This window comes from Polyergus mexicanus, unplaced genomic scaffold, assembly GCF_030449975.1.
Source record: "Polyergus mexicanus isolate NDT 795.1 unplaced genomic scaffold, iyPolMexi1.0 SCAF_13, whole genome shotgun sequence".
NCBI lineage: Eukaryota > Metazoa > Arthropoda > Insecta > Hymenoptera > Formicidae > Polyergus > Polyergus mexicanus.
This window is the reverse complement of record NW_027223333.1, coordinates 5,449,356-5,476,429: the sequence shown is the minus strand read 5'-3', so window position 1 is coordinate 5,476,429 and position 27,074 is coordinate 5,449,356. Positions and strand designations below refer to the sequence as shown.

General features: G+C 31.8%; 1 protein-coding gene and 1 non-coding gene across 2 annotated transcripts; both read right to left on the bottom strand.

Annotated features, from left to right (window-relative positions):
* Positions 1–2,462: 2,462 nt before the first annotated feature.
* On the bottom strand, positions 2,463–21,690 carry LOC138939022 (nuclear receptor subfamily 2 group E member 1). Its single transcript, XM_070306468.1, has 9 exons — positions 21,578–21,690; positions 17,548–17,644; positions 16,082–16,331; positions 6,145–6,285; positions 5,621–5,736; positions 3,411–3,596; positions 3,224–3,337; positions 2,974–3,140; positions 2,463–2,717 (listed from the first exon to the last, which is right to left on the bottom strand). The coding sequence occupies exons 4-9, from the start codon at positions 6,273–6,275 to the stop codon at positions 2,463–2,465; spliced, it is 969 nt and encodes a 322-aa protein (XP_070162569.1). The 5' UTR covers positions 6,276–6,285; positions 16,082–16,331; positions 17,548–17,644; positions 21,578–21,690.
* A 4,756-nt stretch (positions 21,691–26,446) lies between these two features.
* On the bottom strand, positions 26,447–26,519 carry Trnav-uac (transfer RNA valine (anticodon UAC)). Its single transcript has one exon. It is a non-coding gene; the product is annotated as a tRNA-Val (tRNA).
* Positions 26,520–27,074: the final 555 nt, after the last annotated feature.

Sequence of the window (27,074 nt, the reverse complement as noted above, 5' to 3'; positions counted from 1 at the left end):
TCTGTTCTGTCTATTGTCGTATACATATTTTATCAGTTCGAATATAACTTTTTCGATATTAAGCTATAGATTTTATCAGAGAATTGCCTTTTTGTCACTTTTTTATTTATAATTATCAAGCTTTGAATTTAAAATATTCTAAACGTAATTAACTTCGATTTTAATAAATAAGATTGTTCCTTTCTAGAGATAATATTAACTATAAATATAAATTAAAACACACATATATATTAATTATAATTAATTAAAATTATTATCTCAGAAAGGAGCAAAAAATTTACAATCGGACTAGATTCAATATCTTAATCTAAACGATGGCATAAAATGTCGTCCTACGATTTCTAAAAGTCGCAGACACGTTTGTCCTATATTATCAATACATAGACTGATGCAATAATAATGATGTCATAAACAATAATTGCATATTATTACATTTACATCGTCAATCTTGAATGACTTTGATCGGAATTGCAATTGTATAATAATCAATATTATTATGCGATATGAAGGAATATCGAATTCGGAAACAATGTCAAGGGATTAAGTTCGATTTGTTTTCCCTCGATGCTTTTAATAAAATAAATATGATCCTTTTAACGTGTAAATGCATTTTTTTTTCTACTTCTATCGATTTTAAAGTACGCACAAAAGTGCTATTTTAAAGATCTGTGCATTTTCAATAATAAAACAATGACTGAATAGATTAAAACGCTCGTATGATTAAAACAATTATCTTCAATATAATCGAAACGGTTGATAAAATATCATAGCCTTTAATAATTTTCGAGAAAACTTTACTTTACTTGAGATCGACGATCTTTTAGATAGTATCGTTCGTAGATAAATAAATAATACACGCGAGATAATAGTCGTCAAATACTAATTAAGCAGGTCTAAGAGCGCCGACCATATCGCCCAACAATCGCTCCACGCTGACGTCACCGACTGTCGGTTTGAACAGCAATTCGTGCAGGGTAACGCGACAGAGAGCGCGTGCCGGGGGTAAGAGCAGCAACAATCGACCCACCCTGCGCGCATCCCTCTCGCAGAATACCGCCACCGTTTGCTCCTGCAATGCCGATACTCGTCCCGGTTCGCAGAGGTTTCGTGATTCTATAAATGACAAAGAAGAACGTATTTTTTTAAGGGGTGCGTTGATAAAAAATATACATTAGGTTTCTTAAAATCAACTAAGCAAATTGAATCGCTCAGTAACAAAATTTATATTGAAAAGCATAATTGAAATGTGGAAATTATAAAATCCGATGTATTGCAATATTGAAGTTGAAAAATGAATATGTTTATGACGGGCAAATGACAATTACCCATACAACACTAAAGCTTGCAACAACATTGCTGCAACATTGTAACATTGCATATTGCAGTTTAATGTCGCAGAAATATTGCAAAGACATTATTTTACAATATAACTTTAGCAATGTTACAGCAACATTCCGCAAATATTACAAAAAAAGTATTCAATAATCGCTAGTTCATTCGTTTACTACTATGCGGCGCATGTTGCGCTATCTATTCCGCATTTAATTTTTAATCATGATGATTATATAAAGTTTACAAAGAGCGGCTAGTAAGATTAAAAAGATATAATAACTATTTTTGTTAATTTAAGTCGTATGATATGACCCTAATACAGGGGCTCAGACATTGGACTAAGAATTCTTTTAATAATTTCCATTCTTATATAAAATCAAAAATTTGATAATAATTTTCTAATATGCAAAAGATACTTCAGATTTTAATAAATAAATTTTGAGATTATATAAAGACAAGAGAGATGTGAAAAAACTCGTTGTATGCGTAAATTCACCACAATCTTTTTGCATCCGGATATCTGAATATTTCGGATAGAAAGAAATTGTGAATTTACGCAATTGCAAATTGAGTTTTTTCTTATTTCTCTTAGATACTCTGTCACTGAAGGAAGTCGAATATGTAACGAAAAATTTACATTTTATAATTTCGTTATTATATTATAATACAGAAAATCTATATACACACTAGATGCTGACTCTTATATTCCTAATTTCTTATTATTTTTTTTACATGTTAAGAATATTATGTTGATAAATATACATAAAGCATTATTGCATATATATTATATTGCTATGTTGCTGCAATATGATATTGCAATATTTCTGTAAGGCGGACATTTTACTGTTGCTGTAATATCATAACAACGTTGCAGCAACATTTCGCAATGTTTCTGCAATGTTGCAATTTTGCAGAAAAATGTTGTTGCAATCTTGTTGCAATCTTGCGGTGCTGTATGGGTACATATGCTCAAAACGGATAAAATGATGAACGGATATAAAAATAATCTTGCATAATGTATATTTTTTGTTCTCGAGCATTTTAGATGTAGAAAATTCTACATAAAATTTTGAAAAACGGAGCAACGTTAATGAAGTTAAAAATTATCACAATCGATATGGTAATCTAAGTTACTCACCCGCCTTGAACAGGACTATGGCCTTTAAGCACGCGTACTCTGAATGATCCACCCTTAGCGCGGCACATTTTGCTAGAAGTTCTCTCAGTCTCCTCGCTTTGTCGAGTAGAACTTCCCTTCGTTCCATCGGCAGATCCACAGGCACCAAGATGGTTTCGTCCACGGGAAAGCTCCACTGTGCTGCCGTCAGTACAAATAATTCGCTCCACGACTCCTCCAGAAGAATAGTTTGGTCTCTATAAGGGAGCTTACGAGAAAAGACGATATAATTATTTTTTTTTATTATTATTTACAAGTAAAAAGATTATGTAATATTTTTCGCGAATTACTTAATACGTTTTCTTTACAATTTTGTGCATTTAATATTTTATTTTAGAATTTATTTTATTTTCTTATATTATTTTATATCATACGCTTAGTAAAAGTTTTAGAAAATATCTTTGTAAAGGAAAAATGTGTTTAAGAATTTTGCTAAAAGAGAAGGGGTAATTTATGGAGCTTACTTGCAGAAAGGAATGTATACTTCTCGCCCATCTCACGGCAAAGAAAAGTAATTTTGCCGCAAACTCATAAATATTTTCGGTCGGCAGGAGTGATAAGCCTTGCATCATGTATTCCGATGAAACGGAACTGATGACCGGCGGCGCCAAACGTGTATTTACTAATTCCTCTACGATAAACAAAAAATAGTATTATTTAGATATGCTGATGTGAGATTGCCGCATACACACACACACACACACACACACACACCTTTTGATTCAATTCTAATGTCGACAGTTGCTGCTTCCTCAGAGCTGGTAACTTCATCCTCCTTGGCAGTAGTCATAGACAAAGATTCCGGAGAGGGTCGTGGTAGGAAGTGTGCTGTTGATGCGATATTTTATTATAAAAAATATATATCAATTCGATATGATTATATATTAACATTATTACTTACCGACTGACGGGGTGAATGTTGATACCGTAGGCTTGAAAGGGAACAATGCGGGATATAGAAGTGGATGATAAGTGGTACCTGTCGGATGATAGACATTAGAAATTCCCGTATAAAGTCCCGAAGGTGTCCTTCTCGCCGCAGTAACGAGAGAAGACGTGCTCCTCGGTGCTCTCTCGTGTTGCACGGCTAAAAGCGAGAACCCATACAGCACTAAAGCTTGCAACAACATTGCTGCAATATTGCAATATTGCATATTGTAGTTGAATGTTGCAGAAATATTACAAAGACATTATTTTACAATATAACTTTAGTAATGTTACAGCAACATTCCAAAAATATTCCAAAGAAAGTATTCGATAATTGCTAGTTCATTCGTTTACCGCTATGCGGCGCATATTGCGCTATCTATTCCGCATTTAATTTTTAGTCACGATGATAATATTATATAAAGTTTACAAAGACCGACTAATAAGATTAAAGATATAATAACTATTTTTATTAGCTTAAATTGTATTATATAACCCCAAAACAGGGGACTCAGACATTGGACTAAGAATTCTTTTAATAATTTCCATTCTTATATAAAATCAAAAATTTGATAATAATTTTTTAACATGCAAAAAAAAGATACTTCAGATTTTAATAAATAAATTTTGAGATTATATGAAGACAAGAGAGATGTAAAAAAACTCGTATGCGTAAATCCACCACAATCTTTTTGCCTATCTGAATATTTCGGATACAAAGAGATCGTGAATTTACAAAATTGCAAATTGAGTTTTTTCTTATTTCTCTTAGATATTCTTTGTCAATGAAGGAAGTCGAATGTGTACCGAAAAATTTGCAATTTATAATATCGTTATTATTATAATACAGAAAATCTATATACACACTAAATCCTGATTCTTATATGCCTAATTTCTTATTATTTTTTTCATATGTTAAAGATATTATGTCGATAAATATACATAAAGCATTATTGCATATATATTATATTGCTATGTTGCTGCAATATTATATTGCAATATTTCTGTAGGCGGACATTTTACTGTTGCTGCAATATCATAACAACGTTGCAGCAACATTTCGTAATGTTTCTGCAATGTTGCAATCTTGCAGAAAAATGTTGCTGCAATATTGTTGCAATCTTGCGGTGCTGTATGGGAAGGTATCATTAAAATTTCAATTAGCCATTAATTTTGAAAGTCCACATCGAGAGTCTATCAAATCGTATCGATGTCGATAATACATTTTACATTTTTTATCCTATTGTTTTCGTAAAAAATATTAATATAAAATAAATAAAATATTTTAATATATAGTATATTAAAATATTATATATTCCCAGAAATATAAAAGTTTCCGGATCGCTTTAAACGATTTTAACGGGTTTTTGATTTTTAACAATTTAAAAAAATAAAAATTCTAGTTTCGAATTGAGAATTATTTGAATGAAAACTCTCTGTAATCTTAGACTTTCTTGAAGTAAAATTTCCAAAAACAACTAACGATTCCAAATAATTGAAGGAGAAGCGCAATGTGGGCCCTTTAACGGCAGCTCCCGCCTCTCCCTTCACTAATTGATATCTCAGCAATCAAGTGTTTGGATTATCGCTCGACGCGGTAAGGGGACCGGGAAGAAGGTGTTTACAAAAGCTGTGAACGCCAGGCTGCTTCTGACACCGCTTGCTATCGGATCCTGCCGTTTGGTAAGCAAAAATATAGAGTTTCATGTGGATGCGATGGGTGTGTGTGTGTGTGTGTGTGTGCGTGCGTGCGTGTGGATACGCTTCCCTTTTTCCAAACTGTTTCCCATCCGCCGAGCAAACGTCACTATGCATTGTAATACCCGACTCGCGACACTTCGCTCCCCCCCCCCTCTCTCTCTCTCTCTTTCTCACTTTATGTATTCTATTTTACTGAGTGTGTCTGAAAGAACTTTCTGTTGCGTCAAAGAACATCTTTCGAATATCGCTACAGAACGAAAGATTCATCCCGTAATGTAATACACAGTATTGGCGGCCGATATCGAATAAATGTAATTACAGACAAATGTTTAAACAAAAATAAAGCCGAAGATTCCGAAAATGTTAGAATGCATCGCGATGAAAAATGAGGTATTACGCGCTATAATTTTAGCCATCGTACTCTTCAGAGATAAATTTCGACAGTAATTCTCGAATAATTTTCTGTTAATAACGGAGCCATACCATCTCGTTTCATGTTGACCTGAAGACATTTTGTGAAGCGACAAGCTTGGCATTGATTGCGCCGCGACACGTCCACGATGCAACGTCCGTTCTCTTTGCACACGTAGTCCAAATTCCTGCGCGCATAACTCTAATGTCAAATTTATACCATAATATTTACGAATAATTTTACAAATGATATAAAAATAATATTATATAATCTTTAATAATTAACTATCTCTATTTTTATCATTATCTCTGATCTTAAAATCGAGATATTAACAATAATCATTCGAGAAGTTATATATGTTATACTTTTTAATTAAAATAAAGTATTATGTCAATCAAATAAATATAAATTGATAAAATAAATAAATAATTAAATATTTATATTAAGCGGAAAAAAAGACGCGCGAGGGCAAACGATATTTAATTACGACGAAAGTAAGTGATGGAAAAATTAAGAGACATGCGGATCTGTAGGATAAGATCACCTTGATGTTTCGATTTAAGCTCGAACTTAGTTAAGCCAAGAGTTTAATTACCTCGCGTACCTGCGGATTGACCGCTTGAAGAAACCCCGGCATCCGTCACAGCTTGGTACGCCGTAATGTTTCCCGGAAGCTTTGTCCCCGCACACCTTACACAACGTTTCTCCGCGTCCGTTTTCCTCCATACTCGACACCCTGTTCGCAATGAAAATTGACTTCATTGTTAAGAAATTAACCATATTAGCGTCGTATAATGCTTATTAGTTTCAAGTTTCGGTAAATCGTACGAAGGTAATTCGATACAAGTTAAATTTAAGTTTAACGGAACCAAAACGCACTTTAACTTAGACCTTAAGACACGAAAAACAAAAGATATAGAACATTTTAACGTCATAAAATTTCTATTCCACCAAATAGATAAATAATGTTTTTCGCGTTAAAACCATTGTGTACTTTTAATAATAAAATTAAGATGAAAAATTGCAAGATATATTAAAACAGAAAAAAAGATAATGACGTAAATATAGCGACGTAGATGGTGACGTAAATAATCGTGCTTACTTACACGGTAGCCAAGATTCAGCCTCGAGAAATTATCTAAACTAAAAATAGCCATTTTTTTTTTTTTTTTTTTATTATTATTTCTACTCTTGTTATTTTCGGCGACTGTTTTTGGATCCTCATTTTTTTCTCAAGTTGAAAAATTCGAAAAAATTTAGTTCCTAAGTTCGCGGATATGTCTACTTTTGCAACAACAAAAAAAAAAAATTTTTTAAATTCCCTTTTTATTTTAGATAATTTTATCGAGACTAAACTTCGGCCATCATGTAAACATGCACGATTATTTAGAACGTCATTATTGTTCTTTGGCGATTTTTTATCTTAATCTTATCATTAAATAGATATACACGGTTAAAAAAAAAAATGCTTAAATAAAAATTTTATATGATGTTGAGAAGTATTTTGTTTGCAATTCTCGCTATACTTTTATAATCCCTCAAGTCTCAAGAAGGATTAGAACCGAAGAGTAGAATCGATACGTTAGAATCGAAAAGTCGGTATCTTTCTAAACGCGCGTCGGATCTGTATAGTGTTGCATTTGAAGCTTTAAAGTGACGACGGTAATACAACAGCGATCGATGTGTAGGAAGTACTCGAGTAAATTCCGCGATGAATCAGCGACGGGCAGCAATTCCGAGGAGTTGCCTCTGGATTATGCATCGCGTTACGATGAGAAGTGCATTACGCGCGTGGGAGCGCGCTAAAAGACGAGCAGCGTCTTTTCTCATTATCCATGGGATTCGCATATAGAGCGAACTTCCTCGTCGCGGTGCTATAGCATCGCCCTTTGGAGGAAATTCACTGGCGCACTTTGCATATTGCACGACGTAATACGATAGGTAGCCAGAAGATCGCTAAACATCGCTGTTCGATTTTGCGACGGCTTTATTGCTCCTCGCGCAAATGATGTCGAAGGACGGATTATTTCGTGCGATCGATCATGTCGCCGGTTGTCCGTCCGCTATTTTAATGAGCCGTCTCTATATTATGGGTGATTGACACCTTGCACAATTTAACGCTCGAGTGGCGAAATGTTTTCCTGAAATATAATTTCTAGGGTTGCACGCGATACCAAGATTAGTTTTCGTCTTGTCTTGATCTTGTCTTGAATTTCAAGACAAGATCGAGACAAGATTTTAAATTAATTATCAAGACAATACCAAGACAAATTATCAAAACTCTTGGATCTTATCGAGAGAAGTCTTGGTTTTTAAAAAAAAAAGTTATCTAATTGTTCCCGATCTCTGAACGGAGATTTTAATTAATATGGAAATAGGCGAGAAAGACAAAAAGTTTTATTTATTGTTGGTAAATAAAAACATTTATAAATTTAAAAACTATAAAAAATTTAAATTTAAAGAGCCTGCGCATCATTATCATTACACACTTTAATGTGACGTAAAAATAGCGCAAATTAATTACTTTATATTACTTAATTTATAAAGTTTAATTTCAATACTTACGATTAAAAATATATCTATCGCTTTTTGTTTTTCTGACAATATTTTATTTTTCATTGCTTTTAATCCAAATAAATCTTCATTCGCTTTTTTATGATCTTTCTCCAAATGTTTTTTTAATCCAGTAGTGTTACTATTTTTCATTTTTATTTCTTCAGTCACATTTTCTTTTTGACATAATAAACATACGCCGATTTTTTCATTGTTTCTTGTTTCATACTTAATATAAGTTTTCTATGCGCATTGTTTAACTGCACTTACTTCCGAACTTTCATTATCACTTTCGGAAATGTTTGCATGTTCGGCAGAAGAACTTGGTTTTCGTTTTTAGACTGCGTCTGCGCAATCGAGACGAGAGCATACGCAGTAAAGAACAAACGAAAATCGTGCTCGTCGCTTCGGATAACAGAAGAAATCGGATATACTTACTATTTTCTGTTTTTTATCAAGCTGACGAATAAATTAGTGTTAAATAAAAACTGTTAATAAAAATCAAGGCAAGACAAGACAATCCTCTCAAGACCAAGACAAGATAAAAATTTTCAAGGCCAATACAATATTTTTACGAATATTGTCTCGTCTTGGGTCTCGTGCAACCCTAATAATTTCTGATATTTTATTAAACGAATAAATATGTGTGTGTGTCAATTTGATAAGCATACGACGTTAATTTTGTGTGTTGTTATATATTGAAAATTGTGGGATTCGGGGATACTAATAATATTGATAAAATTTTCTTAAATAATCAATTGGATTTTTTATTAATTTGTATCTAATCATAATTGTCATTAAATAATTATTTAAAATATTGAATGCTGATAATTGCGTTCCTATTTGTTTTAATTCTGAAAAATTTTTATTAATGTAAAAATTAGAAGCTAAATATTTAATAATCAATACATATGTTTAAATACGTATATCGAAGAGGTAGGACTATTATATTTATCAAAAAGTCATTTATGACTTTTTTCCACTAAAATCTTAAAATTAAATAGTAATAAATCTATCAGAGAATCAATTAACGTTAAATTAACGTTTAATAGATGTTGTATTATATGTATTTTTAACGACCTCAAAATCATTCAAAATCATTTTGATTGAATATCAACAAAGCCATTAACACACAAGAATCGAAATATTAAGTATCGTGATGTGAATTATAACGGAGCCATATTGAAAACTGAAAGAACAAAGAAGCTTAAACACTCTTCGTTCTCTCCTTTATAACGTTACGGTCGAGAGATAATATATCAAAAGGAAGATAACGCGCGGAAAACGGATTAAAGAATGAAAAGCGAGGGCGATCGCGATACTCCCTGTATCCTATACCTCGACAGGGTTCATGGACGCGCCACAAATTGACGGCCGGGGGCGGGGGAAAAAAAAGGGAACGGGGTTGTCCTCGCGCGCACACGGCACAAGGTCACAAAGTCGAGGAGCCAGGAGGTCGCGTGTCCTCCGGGCCGACCCCTCGACGAGGCGGCATCGGCCCGCGTACCCTCTTTCCTTTCCGTGACTTTACGCCGTCCCCTATCGGCGAGGTGGCCCTCAGGGCTACCGCCCGTCGCCTCTGACTTCCCCGCAACCATCCTGACCACCCGTCACGGACTCGATAGGCGCCCGAGCGGCCACCTGCCCGTTTCCCAGGCTCAATAATGCAGCGCGCTCGACGTGGAGGAGCATCGCCCACGATAAACCACCACCGCAACCGCCGCCGTCGGCTAGAGGAGTCCTTTACGAAGATGTTCCTACAATTTTGCCGCACCCTCGCGCACGAGACACACATACGTACACACACATCGGGACTATAAGTCTTCTCTTTCTATCTGTTTGGCTGAACAAAAGCTGACTTCTTGATAGTCTCTCTCTCTCTCTCTTTCTCTCTCTCTCTCTCTCTCTCTCTCTCTCTCTTTCTCTTTTTCTTTCTCCCTGCCAAGCAAAACGAACCTCTCACGCAAACGCCTTTTTGCTTGTCATAACATTTTTATTATCCGATGACCGCCGTCTTCCGCGACAACAACTCGCGATGGTCAATCTGACTCTCTCTCTCTCTCTCTCTCTCTCTCTCTCTCAATAGGGGAAGATTTCTTACGAACGAGTGCCAGTACACGAATGGTTTCATATGAAAAAAGTTCTCTTATTATGCAAATTTATATAATATTCTTCCTCGATGCCTACAGATTTGATTCAACTCTTTTTTTTTTTTAGAGATAAAATTCTTTTCTAAGGATAAAATTATTTTTCATGGAAAAAAATGCTTACCTTTGCAAATTGATATTAACACGGTTCAATTGAACCTTTTTTTTTTCGTCTACGATGTATCGAGTCTTGTAATTTAGAAAGGGAAAAAAATGTCAAAGTCAGATAGAGTCGAGGCTCATAGAGCGATCGCGAATAATTAGCGCATCGCAAGAAAGAAACAAAGAACAAAGGAAATTGTTTTATCTTTTCTCTCTCTCTCTCTCTCTTTCTACGATATCACCTTGGCGTATTGCAGCCATATATATATACGGTGTGCAATTACATGGGGCGTATTATTTAACCTTGTTTGCACGAACGCGGGTGTCGTTCGCGCACGCATATAACATATGTCGCGTTGCAACCAAGACTCGTATTGGGGGTGAGTCGAACAGTCAGATTTTCCACCCTTCCTAAAAGCATGTCCAAGCTTTGAACGAGATGGAAAAAAAAAGAAGAAACGAAATACAGAGATTTATTTTTGAATAATATATTTTTTTTCAATCAATTTAAACATGTAATAGCTTTAAAGAAATTAGTTGATAGAATTTATTACAGAAAAATATTTAATCTTTTGTAAAATTAAATTACCTTCTTTCCTATTCTATTTTATTTTTTATATTTTATTGTTTAATGTATATGAATTAATATGTAAATATTTTCGATAAATTGCATATATAAATTGAATATCTTGCCAAAACTTTTCGAGAAATATGAACAGTCAATTCAATAAATATAGTCTTAGAAAGAAAAATTATATATAATATTAAATTGAAAATCTTATCAAACTCTCTCTCTCTCTCTCTCAAGAAATATGAATAATAAAATATTTATAAATAAAAAATAAATGCAGCTTCCCAGAGAGATACGAACAAGCAACGAGAGCATTGTATGTAGATAAAAATATTTAATGATATTGTTAATTTAGAAATTCAAATGTGCGATAGAGACCCATACAGCACTGAAGCTTGCAACAACATTGCTGCAACATTGTAATATTGCATATTGCAGTTTAATGTTGCAGAAATATTGCAAAAACATTATTTTACAATATAACTTTAGCAATGTTACAGCAACATTCCGAAAATATTGCAAAAAAAGTATTCAATAATCGCTAGTTTATTCGTTTACTACTATGCGGCGCATATTGCGCTATCTATTCCGCATTTAATTTTTAATCATGATAATTATATAAAGTTTACAAAGAGCGGCTAGTAAGATTAAAAAGATATAATAATTATTTTTGTTAATTTAAGTCGTATGATACGACCCCAATACAGGGGCTCAGACATTGGACTAAGAATTCTTTTAATAGTTTCCATTCTTATATAAAATCAAAAATTTGATAATAATTTTCTAATATGCAAAAGATACTTCAGATTTTAATGAATAAATTTTGAGATTATATGAAGACAAGAGAGATGTGAAAAAACTCGTTGTATGTGTAAATTCACCACAATCTTTTTGCATCCGGATATCTGAATATTTCGGATAGAAAGAAATTGTGAATTTACGCAATTGAAAATTGAGTTTTTTCTTATTTCTCTTAGATATTCTCTGTCACTGAAGGAAGTCGAATGTGTACTGAAAAATTTACATTTTATAATTTTGTTATTATTATAATACAGAAAAACTATATACACGCTAGATCCTGACTCTTATAGGCCTAATTTCTTATTATTTTTTTCATATGTTAAGGATATTATATCGATAAATATACATAAAGCATTATTGCATATATATTATATTGCTATGTTGCTGCAATATTATATTGCAATATTTCTGTAGGCGGACATTTTACTGTTGCTGCGATATCATAACAACGTTGCAGCAACATTTCGCAATGTTTCTGCAATATTGCAATCTTGCAGAGAAATGTTGCTGCAATGTTATTGCAATCTTGCGGTGCTGTATGGGGAGATACTTGAAACTTACTGCTGAAAAGTAGCGTTAGAGAGAGAGGACCGTTTCTTTATAAGTATCAATTATATTCTCGAGGAGACAATTTGGCCCCATCGATCATGCAAAGCTCGACAAGCGCGGCGCAGTTTGCGCTCGCGAACACGCGTCTAATGTCGATTCGATGACTTTTCGATAGTTTTCGACGCTTCGCAAGATGTTGGCAGCACGCGGTGGGACACATGCAAATTTTTTTCCGCGTCACGTCACGTGCGTCCTTTCGCATAAAAAAATGCTGATCGATTGTCGGCCGCGCGATACATTTATATGTAATATTTATATGTAAATTAGCCCCGCGTAATTTCCGAGCGAACGAAACTCGTAAAATTTCTCGTCGCGGAATAATAAATCGATGATAAAAATTTAAAAAAAAAAGAGACCAAGAGAAGAAATCATATGGTCCCAATAACATATTAAATTTGAAAAAAAAATGTGAGAAATATTTGCTTAGATGTAGAGAGATGTATGAGACGGTGCTGTCGTCAAAATAATAATGATATTAATCTTAACAAATTTTAATTTGTATATAAGATCTCTAAGTCTTGAGCAAGCAAACATATATTTATATTCTTTTTATATCACATATCCCTTTTATATCATCTTTTTATATCTGTATAGGGTATGAAAACTATGTTTAACATCACGTGGGTGTAGAAGTATAGAGTTGAGTGAGAACTTGTGTGCTATTGTTCGTTGCTCTTGTTATGTTTCTTTTTCTTTATTGCTAAGACAAAAAATTCTTGCCGTCACGTCGTCGAGAAATCAGAATTAACCGGTGTCGTTTCCTCCTCTCGATTAGTTTTTAATTTAATCAGCTCCGTACAACACATGTCACGTTATTCGCGTAATCGACACACAATAAGGGTTCATTGAGAAAAAAAACACATGGTGTCAGAAATCCTCCGTTTCGTCGCCATGACGCGTGTCATGATGTTGCTGGGTAAGTCTCACCTGGATCTTTTCTACTAGATCTTTACATTAGTGTTACAATAGTGATATACAAGCCCCATTTGACAAGTCTCGATTTAATTGTTTGTATATATTTTAATTTTTATAATTTACATATATATATTTTATATTTTTATTTTTATACATACATATATATACGTAGAAAACCATAATTAATATTCAATTAACAAATTTTATATGATTGTACAGACACTGTGTTAACTATTAGCTAAGGTTGCACGAGACCCAAGACAAGACAATATCCGCAAAAATATTGTATTGGTCTTGAAAATTTTAATCTTGTCTTGGTCTTGAGAGGATTTTTGTATCAAAGATCTTGTCTTGTCTTGTCTTGCCTTGATTTTTATTAATAGTTTTTATTTAACACTAAATTATTTGTCAGCTTGATAAAAAACAGAAAATAGTAAGTATATCCGATTTCTTCTGTTATCCGAAGCGCCGAGCACGATTTTCGTTTGTTCTTTACTGCGTATGCTCACGTCTCGATTGTGCAGACGCAGTCTAAAAACTAAATCAAGTTCTTCTGCTAAACATGCAAACATTTCCGAAAGTGATAATGAAAGTTCGGAAGTAAGTGCAGTTAAACAATGCACATAGAAAACTTATTTTAAGTATGAAATAAGAAACAATGAAAAAATCGGCGTATGTTTATTATGTCAAAAAGAAAATGTGACTGAAGAAATAAAAATGAAAAATAGTAACACTACTGGATTAAAAAAACATTTGGAGAAAGATCATAAAAAAGCGTATGAAGATTTATTTGGATTAAAAGCAATGAAAAATAAAATATTGTCAGAAAAACAAAAAGCGATAGATATATTTTTAAACGTAAGTATTGAAATTAAACTTTATAAATTAAGTAATATAAAGTAATTAATTTGCGCTATTTTTACGTCACATTAAAGTGTGTAATGATAATGATGCGTAGACTCTTTAAATTTAAATTTTTTAAAGTTTTTAAATTTATAAATGTTTTTATTTACCAACAATAAATAAAATTTTTTGTCTTTCTCGCCTATTTCCATATTAATTAAAATCTCCGTTCAGAGATCGGGAACAATTAGATAACTTTTTTTTTAAAAACCAAGACTTCTCTCGATAAGATCAAGAATCTTGATAATTTGTTTTTGTATTGTCTTGATAATTAATTTAAAATCTTGTCTTAGTATCTCGTGCAACCCTATTGTTAGCGACTGCTAATCTGATAATTTGTTAAATGTGATAGATAGACTAATATTAATTAATTTTAACCGATCGTTTTTTTTTTTTAAATCAAATAAAGAAACTCTAAAATCGATCATTAATCTGCTAAAAACTTCCAATATTTTTAAACATATTAGATGTATTAAGATTTATTTTCAGTAAAAGTTTTCTGATTATTATTTCTATTTGTTTCTTTTTAGGTTACTATGCATTAATCTGGATCGATAGAAAAATATTTTGGTAATTTGAAATTCTCTCTCATATAATATATTATTTTTCTGTACGCGTCGTGTGATATGTCAACATTGTCAATCTTCGTGAATAAAGGCTTGAAAACCAGGCTGTTCAAGGTTTCCCTTTTTCGTATATCTATGATGTATAGAACTACAGCGATTAATATTTGATGATTCGCTTCTACGTAAGCGTGGTCGTTATGTCGAGTCACCTGACGTGACTTTGTTGTACCCGAGGGTCGCAGTGCAATTAACGACTCGTAAATAATAATCGATCCTATATAAGAATGGCATACGCAGCATCGTAAGCCACTTGTGTTGGGTATAATTAATTATAATAATTAGCCAGTACCAATACTTTACGAATAAGAGACTAAACGCGAAAGAACGACACGCATAATCACGTAAAAAATTAAATAGTAAAAAGATTGCAAATATATAACGATCTATGTATTCTACTTTTAGCCGAGCATATTAGTATGAGATTTTATAGACATAATCGGTCTAAACTTGATAAAATGCAAATATTAACGTCGAATATGATGAGAAATTGTTTCAATTTTTTTTTTTTATTTACTAAACAGCGGTTTTAATAAATGAAATAATTATAAGAAATTATTTAAAAAAAAAGATGTCCTTCTTTTACGATTCTTTATATCATCTTACGAGATTCAAAAGTACATAAATAAAATGCATAATTATCTTGCGATTGATGTTTATGAGCGGGAGGTGCTTCAGATAATTTTACCCAAACTGTGTTTTGAATAATCGGAGATGTCAGGAGAATTTTGGCGATTACCAAAGTTAATGTGGGCTGTTTTTTCTTCGTCCGATCCTAATTTACGATTAGCCGCGGCGCGATTAGTTCCACACAGTCGCGCGCACGTGCACACTTCGCACGACTTGGCAGTGATTGCGTGACACGCTCGATTATACAGGGTAAGTCGGGAAACACGTAGTAAAACCGAAAGGAAGGTGAGATACCTCGCCCAAAAACAAGTCGAAAATGCAGAATAAAATAATTTTTGTACAAAATTTTACTTTCGATAAAATTGATTTTAAACTTTGGAAAAGAATCAATAACATATTTACGTTTTTATATATGTAATCTATATTTTAAATTATTTTAAAATCAAGAATATATGAAAAATTTTAACGTGCACGACAACATATAATGGTCGCAACTTGGAGAGAAATGAAATAATATTGTGGTCAAGTTATATTTGTACTTATATATATTAATAACGTTCACGCACATGGCTGCGTCCAGATATGCGTTAAATAAAAGGCGAAGCGCTCTATATTTTGTAACGGTATGTAGCGAGCAGGAAAAGGTGTGAAATAACATCGCGTGCACGAGAGACTTACGTAATTTATATGTACATTTAATAGCGTCCGCTCATCGCTGCATCCAGAGGACTGGATGAGAAAATGTTCGACTCTCTCTCTCTCTCTCTCTTTGTTTCTCTCGCGTCAATGTTCGCCTTCTGCTGACATATGCGCCGACTTTGACGTAATGACAGGCATTGCGGCACGATAATTGCACGCGTGACCGCCGGAAAACGTCGGGTTTACAGGTGCGTGTACTCACGGGTGACCGCCACGGTAAGCAGCGTGACTGTAACACGTGTCGCCCGTTAATCGCACCATCGACCGACGAATATGCGCTGATTCCGCTCGAAAAAAAAGTTACACTATTACTTTCCATACAGCACCGCAAGATTGCAACAACATTGCAGCAACATTTTTCTGCAAGATTGCAACATTGCAGAAACATTACGAAATGTTGCTCTAACGTTGTTATGATATTGCAGCAACAGTAAAATGTCCGTCTACAGAAATATTGCAATATAATATTGCAGCAACATAGCAATATAATATACCATATATGCAATAATGCTTTATGTATATTTATCGACATAATATCTTTAACATATGAAAAAAATAATAAGAAATTAGGCATATAAGAATCAGGATTTAGTGTGTATATAGATTTTCTGTATTATAATAATAACGAAATTATAAATTGTAAATTTTTCGGTATACATTCGACTTCCTTCAGTGACAAAGAATATCTAAGAGAAATAAGAAAAAACTCAATTTGCAATTTTTTAAATTCAAAATCTCTTTGTATCCGAAGTATTCAGATATGCTAAAAGATTGTGGTGGATTTACGCATACAAATTTTTTCACATCTCTCTTTTGTCTTCATATAATCTCAAAATTTATTTATTAAAGTCTGAAGTATCTTGCAAATTAAAAAATTATTATCAAATTTTTGATTTTATATAAGAATGGAAACTATTAAAAGAATTCTTAGTCCAATGTCTGAGTCCCCTGTGTTGGAATTATACCATACAATTTAAGCTAATAAAAATAGTTATTATATCTTTAATCTTATTAGTCGGTCTTTGTAAACTTTATATAATATAATCATCGTGACTAAAAATTAAATGCGAAATAGATAGCGCAATATGTGCCGCATAGCGGTAAACGAATGAACTAGCGATTATCGAATACTTTCTTTGGAATATTTTTGGAATGTCGTTGTAACATTACTAAAGTTATATTGTAAAATAATGTCTTTGTAATATTTCTGCAATATTAAACTACAATATGCAATATTGCAATATTGCAGCAATGTTGTTGCAAGCTTTAGTGCTGTATGGGTTACTATCGCTAGATTAAGTCAACAATATCCGCCCGAAACCGGACATACGTGTATTTTTTCATTTTTTCTTTTACGTATATTTTTTTTTAGTTTTTATTTAAATATATATATGCGTATAAATGTATATATGTTAATATTTTATTATTAACGAAATCATACTTACTTATGTAGTATCCCAGTTTTGGGCAAGGAATCTTTTTTCTCTGTTCACTGCAATCTGTTAATCTTCGATTGAGATCTGCGATCTTCATGAAAATCATCTGTATTATATTAATTATATATATATGTATGTAGTGGAAAAGTAATCATTCTATTTGAAAAAAAAAAAGAGAAATGGAGAATAAGTATTTCTTGCGCATGAAAGACATTGTTGCCAATAAAAATGATTTTAAGAATTGAAAAATTGATACAATACGCTTTTTTAAGCTTGAATAATTTCTAACAATTTTATATATTATACATTATCGTATTTATCTTGACGGTGATTGTTAAAATATATATATATAAAAAAAAAGATACAAAATTTATCTAGATGCTTCGTATATAATACATATAATAAATATTAAATAAATTGTAATAATTACGAATGTTTGGATAAAACTAAAAAATAAAGAGATCGCAAATATAATAATTTGTATATTCTACTTTTAGCCGAGTATATTATACGTATGCGATTTTATAGACATAATCGATATAAACTTGATCGATACAAAGTGATTTCAGCTCATGGCAATAATTAAGAATATAAATGAATTTTAATTGCAGATATACTAAAAAAATACGTATTGGTGCGTGAATTTGTTTCTACGATATATCACAAATCAATTTCCCCCTTTATGGCTTTAACAACATTGAAAGTGCTTGTAAGAATATGCTTCAAAATCATATTCGCCAATTTTAGCTCGTTGAAAGAACAATCTAATCGTGGATTCAAGGGGCAAAATTAATTTTATGCATTATATTAAACGAAATTATTAATAAATTAATTTATGTACATTAATTATCATTTAATATTAATTATAATGTTACTTTATAGCAAAAAATGTAATGACTATAAATAATGCGCAAACGTTTATCTCTTATGCAAATGACATTGATTGCTTTAATCGCAATATATCAATAAAGTTTTCTATCGGATCGAGAATCGAAACGACTATGTAATTGTTGGCTATCGATCGAGGAGTCCGCGCGAATTGTTTCTTTAGCTCGTCGTTGGAAATACGTGCGGATTATTTAGCGCGAGAAATGCGGGACGTCAAACGTCATTCCGAGATCGGGGATTGCAATAAATCTGCGAAATTTCGATCATTTAATTTAATTATGCGAATAGAACGATTATTTATCTATATGATTACTGGATATGTTTAGTAAAGAAAAATCTATTGCTTAAACGAAACAAAATTAATAATATGTTTGATCTATTACGAATGTAATTTAATGTAATCTTTAAAACCTTCTATACATTATAATATTATAGACTTACATTTTGCTTCATGTAACCGAATTTCCGGACGCGCCGCTCTTATATTTACGTTCTATTGTCTTATTGTCTCTATCCTTGTTTATTATTTCTCACTCTTTCTTACGTCAAATATTCTCGAAGTATCATTTTGCTTTATGTAATCGAATTTATCCGAACGCGTCGCGCTTATGTTTACATTCTGTCGTCTTATTATCTATCCTTGCCTATTATTTATTTATGTTTCTCTCTCCTTCTTATATCAAATATTCTCGATAGGTATCGTCCGTCTCACGTAATCAGTCGACGACTAGTCGCGGAATAAATCGGACGTGTCGTTATCTTATGAAATAGTGCTTTATAATGCAGTATTTTTCAAATCTATATACACTTCTAGAAATCAACTTTTTCTTTTTATCTGAACAGACATCGATCTGTATTTCTGTACGGATTAATTACTATATGTATAGAACTTTCTCTTCAGTGTAATTTAAATTATTCTCTAATTGCTCATTTAAAAAAAAATGGAACATTATACTTTTATATTTATCTATTAATAATTAAGAAGAATTTGATGATTTGTGTGTGTGTGTGTAATACAAGATTATTATTAAAACTTAAAAAAGCGTAATATTTTTAATTTGTAATATTTTAAGATCAATTTTCTTAAAAACAAAGCTTTATATGAAAGAATATTTTATTCTACATTTTCGATTTATTTTTCATATACAATAATAGAATCATTACTTCCAGCCAATTATATCACCAGTGATATCTTATAAAATATATGTCAGATTTCAAGAGTGCATTTTCTCCAGAGAATAGAACAACGTATTTTCATCTGAGATTTAAAGAATTAATATATAAATAACTGATATGTTTGGATGATATACAGGGTGTCCCATTTTAAAGGACCCACTCAAATATCTCAGAAACACTGCGTTAAATCGAAAAATGTTTCAAATAAAAGTTGTGTGGCTTCAAGGGGACCATAAGATGGTGACAATGATTTGACCTTGGAAAATCATTTGAAGGTCATGTGAAGGTCAACTTTAAAATCTTAAATGGAAACCCCCATTTTTTATTTAGTACTCTTGTAGCTGACATCGAGAGCTTTCCAAAACACTATAATAAAGTATTTTTTTATTAAGTACTTTTCGAGTTAATTTACATTTTAATCTGACATATTTTGATATAAAAAATAAAATATTTCGTAAAATATTCAGTTTTCGATAATTTTATCGTAATACTTCTATGTACAGAATAATGAGACAAATCAATTAGTATAAAAAAAAAATTGTTTTTAAGAAAATTATTTACAATGTATTTTTTTAAAACAATTATTTGTTTTTTTTGGCACTAATTAATTTGTCTTATTATTCTGTACATAGAAGTATTACGGTAAAATTATCGAAAACTGAATATTTTATGAAATATTTTATTTTTTATATCAAAATATGTCAGATTAAAATATAAAATAACTCAAAAAGTACTTATTAAAAAAATACTTTATTATAGTGTTTTGGAAAGCTCTCGGTGTCAGCTACAAGAATACTAAATGAAAAATGGGGATTTCCATTTCAGATTTTAAAGTTGACCTTTACATAACCTTCAAATGATTTTCCAAGGTCAAATCATTGTCACCATCTTATGGCCCCCTTGAAGCCACATAACTTTTGTTTGAAACATTTTTCGATTTAACGCAGTGTTTCTGAGATATTTGAGTGGGTCCTTTAAAATGGGACACCCTGTATATTAACGGATTAAAATATAAAATTAATTGATATATTGTCGTATTATAAATTAGCATCTCGAAAATATATTTTTTTTATCTCAAAATCAATAACGAATATAGAATTTACATATTATTTATAAATTATACTATATAAAAAAAGAACCTCGATCATTACTATTTGAGATTATGTGAAATTTGTCTATTTAATATACTTGTATTAATTTTCTTGGTTAATAACTGACATTGCTGAATTTATAGCTTAAATATATTTGTTCATTTTCAATAAATAAATGCCGTTCGTTAACAATAAGGATATCAAAAATCTTTGCTTTATATTGCCCGTCACAATAAATAGGAAATAATGTAACCAATCTCATTAATTTTTCTCAATTCAAATAAGATAATTCAGATTTTGTTAAATGCTCTATTTAAATAAGTAGATATTCAGAGAGAAAAAGTATGAAAACCGATATGACATTTTGGTTTCTGGATTTTAACCGCTAGTTAAAAGTTTAAAATATAAATAAATATATATATATATATATATATATATCCACAATAGAGATATATTTATTCGAAATTGTGCTGTTAAAATGTATCGTAGCACTGATAATATTCTATTAAATGTTGAAGTATTTTTGCGAACAAAAATTAACTACAAAACTGATATTTTTCCAAAAAACCGATATATTCATTGAAAATTATATATAAAAGATTGAAAAATTTATGAAAAACGCAAATTTATTGAGTTTAAAATAAAATTACATTTCCTTTTTATTTATAAAAATGAATATTTTTTTAAGAAAATGTCTTGATTTTAAATGATCTATATCGGTTTTGGCATTTTTTCTCTTCTGATTTTCTTTAAAATTGATTTTTGATTTGCTGCAACAAAATCCATAAACGTGGATTTGTCAAAAATATTCTCGTTTCTAAAGACTCGTTGACGAAGCAACTTCATCTTCAATCGCGTCGCGGAACATAGAATTTTCCTGTTACCTAAATTAAAATGAATTTGCATCGATACACATGGTCAGATTCGCGCCACGATCGGCAGGAAGAGCTCTTCGAAAAAAGATCAGACAGATCGGAGCAACAATTCACAAGACGCGTCAAACTCCGCGTAAGATGTTATATCTTTCCGTTCAATTATCACAGATACACCCCCGATCTCGTCGCACAAGTCTCTTTTAAATCGCGCATCATCTCGAAGGAACGATCGCTCACGACGAGGTGAAACGTCAAACTCGCGTACGTGCACGGGACACGTGTGATCTGTAACTCGATAATTTTTGTCCGTTGCAGCAATCGGACCGCTTTCGCAGGCAAGCGAGGTAGTTGCGTAAGGTTTGTCGAGGAGTGAAGGGGGAAGGGGGACAAAAGAGTTTCAACCGCGAGGATAATCATCCCCTCGGGTTCGCGACTGGGCGGACACGCGTCTATTCCTTGACACGAGAGCACGTGCGCGAGATGTCGACCAAACGACGACGATTGGCCGACAGGCGGGGCCACGATTCTCACAGGGGTTGAACGAGTGCAACCCCTCAACCAAGGGTTCATGGGCTTCCTCTACCTCTCCTCCTGGCGTCGTCAGACATCGCGCGAGCGAAGCGCGAAAGTCAACTCGCGTGATGCTCTCGCTGCCTCTCTCCGACTAATCGCGAGGAACGGCTGGGGTCGAACGGCGTTATCGAGCGCAAACCCACTCGGGAAATATGAGAAAGAAAGAAAGAGAGAGAGAGAGAGAGAGAAGTAGAAGAAATATTTATTTTATATTTTAAAGTTTGAAATTTTATTTCAGCATTTAGGTAATATATACAGGATGTATCTGAAATGATGCACTAAACTTTAGGAGCGTATTCTTAGAGGTCAAAATAATACTTTTTTCTTATGAACATGGGTCCGCAAATGACCTCCCCCCCCCCCCCCACCGAGCTAAAATTTGAAAATGTGTGAGATTGATCAGACACTCGCGAATTGTATAAAAAAATCTCTATTTTTTAGAAACTTAAAAACTTTTATACAAATTCCATAACAAATTTTTTTGATCGCACATGTGCAATTTACAAACATATATCCTGTATATATATATGTCTGTTAATTGCAACGATATCTATAAAATTAAACATGCAAAAGTTAAACTAAATTTTTATCAGGAAATTATTTGAAAATTATTAAAAAAAATTCAAAACCTATAGCACGAATTTTTCATTGGCGTCTGACACACGCGTTATTCGCTCTTCTCCCATTAATAATGTTATGCTACGTAATTTTTAAATTAATTCAGACTATAAATCGATTTCAGCGAAGATTGATCCTTAAACGAAGATGTGCGACAGACCTCGTTGGTATATATACAATTTCTGTTACCGCAAGCTGGAAGTGACTGTAACATCTGGCCGTTTCTCACGGCGCTGCGACGTTACGGTTACGAAAGACAAGCGTAATGACATACGGTGCCCCTGAATATTTCATTTATTATTTCCCTAGAAATCAATGATCGCCATCTCCAGAATATATATATATATATATATATATATATATATATATATATACAGGGTTGGGAAGTAACGCGTTACTTGTAACGCCGTTACCGTTACAGTTACTTTTTTTCGGTAACTGTAACGGTAATGGCGTTACAAATTTTATTTGTAACGGAAAAAGTAACTTCGTTACATTTTTCGGTAACGAGTAACGAATTTAATAGTTACTTTTATCGTTACTTTTTTCAAATTTTTTGATTTATTTAAGATATTATTCTTGCTATTGTGCGTGATAAAATTTTTATCTTAACCGTAAAGCCGTAAGCAAATCGACCAATTAGCATTCTTATTATGTTGTAATCTCATTTACTACCAGTTCTAAGTACCTTGCAACGAAAATTAGAAAATCTCAATAAATCTGACCTTATAGATTGCCATTCATTAGTTGAAGCTATTCAGCAAGGTTTAAATAAAAGGTAACTTATTAATTTGATTAATACATATGTTATTTAATTTTAAATAAGGATTTAATTGAAAAATATTATTTTATTTTAAACTATTGTTCAAAAGTATTAATTTCAATAAAACAAACAATGCTTAATTTACTATATTTGATTTTAAATTTCTTACAATATTTAAAACAAAAGAATTAATAATAGCAGCATGTTTACATCCAAAATTTGAGTTAAACTGGTTAACCGGAGAAAAAAGAAAACGTGCTGAAAATTACTTGGAGGATTTATTGGGAATCCGATCAACTGAAAATTCTTCAAAAGCTGGAAAATCTGACGATCGCGATGATTTTTTCATTTTTGAGCAAAAAACGGTGCAAAATGAATCTGAACAAGAAGAATTGCAACGGTTTTTAAAATCAAATAATTGTAATATAGAAATGTTAAACGACTATCCAAAACTTAAAAAACTTTTTATTAAATATAATACAGCTCTACCAAGCAGTGCATCTGTAGAAAGAATGTTTAGCATCGGTGGGTCTGTATTAACACCACAAAGGGGGCATTTAAATGATGATACTATGGAGCAACAAATTTTATTAAAAATTAATGAAGAATTTCGATAAAATTTAATCATTTATTTTGTAATAAACCTTGAATGAAATCTTGCTTACAATTTTTTAAAAGTTTTTCTTATGCAAAATAATTTATTAGTTTGTATTGTAAAAAAGTAACGGAAATTGTAACGACTCGTTACTTTTTAGTAACTGTAACGGTAACGAGTTACTTTTTAAAATTGGTAACGAGTAACGGTAACGAGTTACTTTTTAGAAAAAATAACGGTAACGGTAACGAGTTACTTTTATAAAGTAACTTTCCCAACCCTGTATATATATATGCAATTATGATTAGGCCATTGTTTTATCTGTTAAATAGTTTATTCGCGATACCTAGAATCCCTTTTTAAGAAATAATCGTAAGACTTTAAAGGAGAAAAATTTTTTAGCTTCGAAGTCTAAAAAAATTTGCGAAATAGACTTTTATATAAGTATATAATTAAATATTGATGAGATTTTATGTCAATTAATTAACATTGTAATTAATTTAATTGCGTTGTGTAATAATTAATATATCACGATTGAATTTATATTTGTAAGACGTTGGATCCTCGAAATTGAATTTTAATGATAGATATTTATGTGAATATTAGATTTGAATTGACAAACGCTATATTTTTTCTAAAATTAAGAAATCTTTCATACAAATTTCATGAAAAATTTCTTCGCGCATTTTTTTCATATTCGATAAATATTAAAAACATTTTAGTAATTAAATCTGATATTAAGATATACAAGTTTGAACCTTTTTTTTTTTTTATGTACTTGGCGTGTGTTTTTTGTCTCTTTCAAGAAAGACTTTACACATTTTAAAGATTCTTAAAAAAGAATTTTTATATATATTCTAGAAAATTAATTTTGAAGATTAAATTTCCAATCTTTAGCGCCCTTATTCGTGAAATTTTATTATTTAACGATACGGATTAATCTTTTGTCTCAATAGTTTTCCAAATTAAATATAAATTAAAGGAATATAAAAAAATAATGGTGAACATCTTGACGGAAAGTAAAGGTCGAATTAACAATGATATTATCGAGTACAGCCAACCACGGCATTCTCCCATTTCACATCGATATTGTCCCGGAGGGTGGAGATAGACAGGTCTGCCTTTGATAGCTCGCAGGATTCTCGCAGATCCTCGAGTGCCTCCTCGACGCGGTAGCGAGAGCAGAAAATCGCGCTGAAGTGGTAACGGGTCGGGCTAATGGCTCGGAGACGATATTTTGTTAAACAAGGAAACCTTTTATCGCCCTCCTACCGCGCTGGAAGACGTTCAATGCACAGGGACGGGCGTTTGTTCCGACAGGCCACTCCATCGAACTATAGCGAACGTCGAAGCTTCTGTACTTGTTGAGAGAGAGAAAGAGAGAGAGAGAGAGAGAGAGAGAGAGGAGCTAGATATTTAAAAAATATTTTTTAATCTTTCAACATATATACATACTTTTTATAGATATCTTGATTATAAAGATTTAAATTTTTAAAACGAAATGGGGAAAGAGGCTAAAAAAAAAATGCATTACAGAATCTGTAAAATTTCTGAATTTCTTTCAAATTTTATAGATTTATTTTTGTTACATTAATATTCTGTTTTGCATATATATATATATATATATATATATATATATATATATATAATATACTTTATTATAAAATTTTTAAATAAATAATACAATTTATACAGTATATTAAATATATTCAATTAAATATATTCGAAATTTTAAATGTTGAACGCGCTTTTCGCTCACAATTCTACGCTAAAAGCGGCCCTGCACCGTTACTTCAATTGTCTTGTCACCAAAAGAAGAACGAAGCGTGAGTCCGAAGTGCGAACCGCCGACCGCCATGACAAGGTTGTCACCTGCGATTTCTCACGGTTCGCCCACGCATATCTCGCCGTTCTCGCAGATTCCTTCGATCCATCTTATATCTCTCACTCGGATCTTTTCACACTCTCGCCCTCTCGTCGAGAGTAAATAGCGACATCGACCAGCAGCGCTTCGTGTATAAAATGATGCTCGATTTTTTCGTGAGTTTCTTAATTCTTGATTTAATTTATAAAAATTAATACTTGAAAAAATTATTGTGTGTGAGATTTGTTTCTTTTTATTTTTTTAATTAAATTTCGTTCTCGTATATATTATTAAATAATATAAGATATCTATGAGATGCCAGATTTCTATAATAATCTCTCGTTATTTAAACGAATTGACATTAGAACATTTTTTACTCTGTTATATACAAATTATATACTTTTTACACAGATGGACAGATCTTACAAGATGAACCAGTATATTAAGGAAAAGAAAAAAAAAAAGTGGCTCCGGCCGGGATCGAACTGGCGACCTTCTGCGTGTAAAGCAGACGTGATAACCGCTACACCACGGAACCTTACGATATTTAGTTTCTTAGATTTTAGTGAAATAGTTTTGAGATTAATAATAGATCTTTGTTTTAAGTATCCCTAAATTTTTTAGGACTTTATCTTGTACAATATATCTCAAAATCATAAGTAAAGTATAATTTTAAAACGCATCGATTCATTAATTAAAAAGGTATACTAATGTCAATAACATTAATAATAACATGCACATATATTAACATATATCCAAAGCAAATGAAGTGTCAAATAAATAAATAATACGCCGTGTTTTATTTAGAAATATATTAAATATGTTTATACAAATCAATATATTATTTATTTATAAAAATATTAAAAGTCAGCCTGCATTATACAAAAAGTGTTAAAACTTATTACATATGCTATGAAATTTTTAATTGTGTTACAAAATATATGATATGACTTATTTACTAAATGTACATCGAACTTCATGCTCTAAATTGTATCTTTTAATATATACTGATCAATTAACAATTTCAGAATTTAAGTTCTTACATTTTACATCTTCTTTGTGCTAATATTACGATATATTATAATATATATAT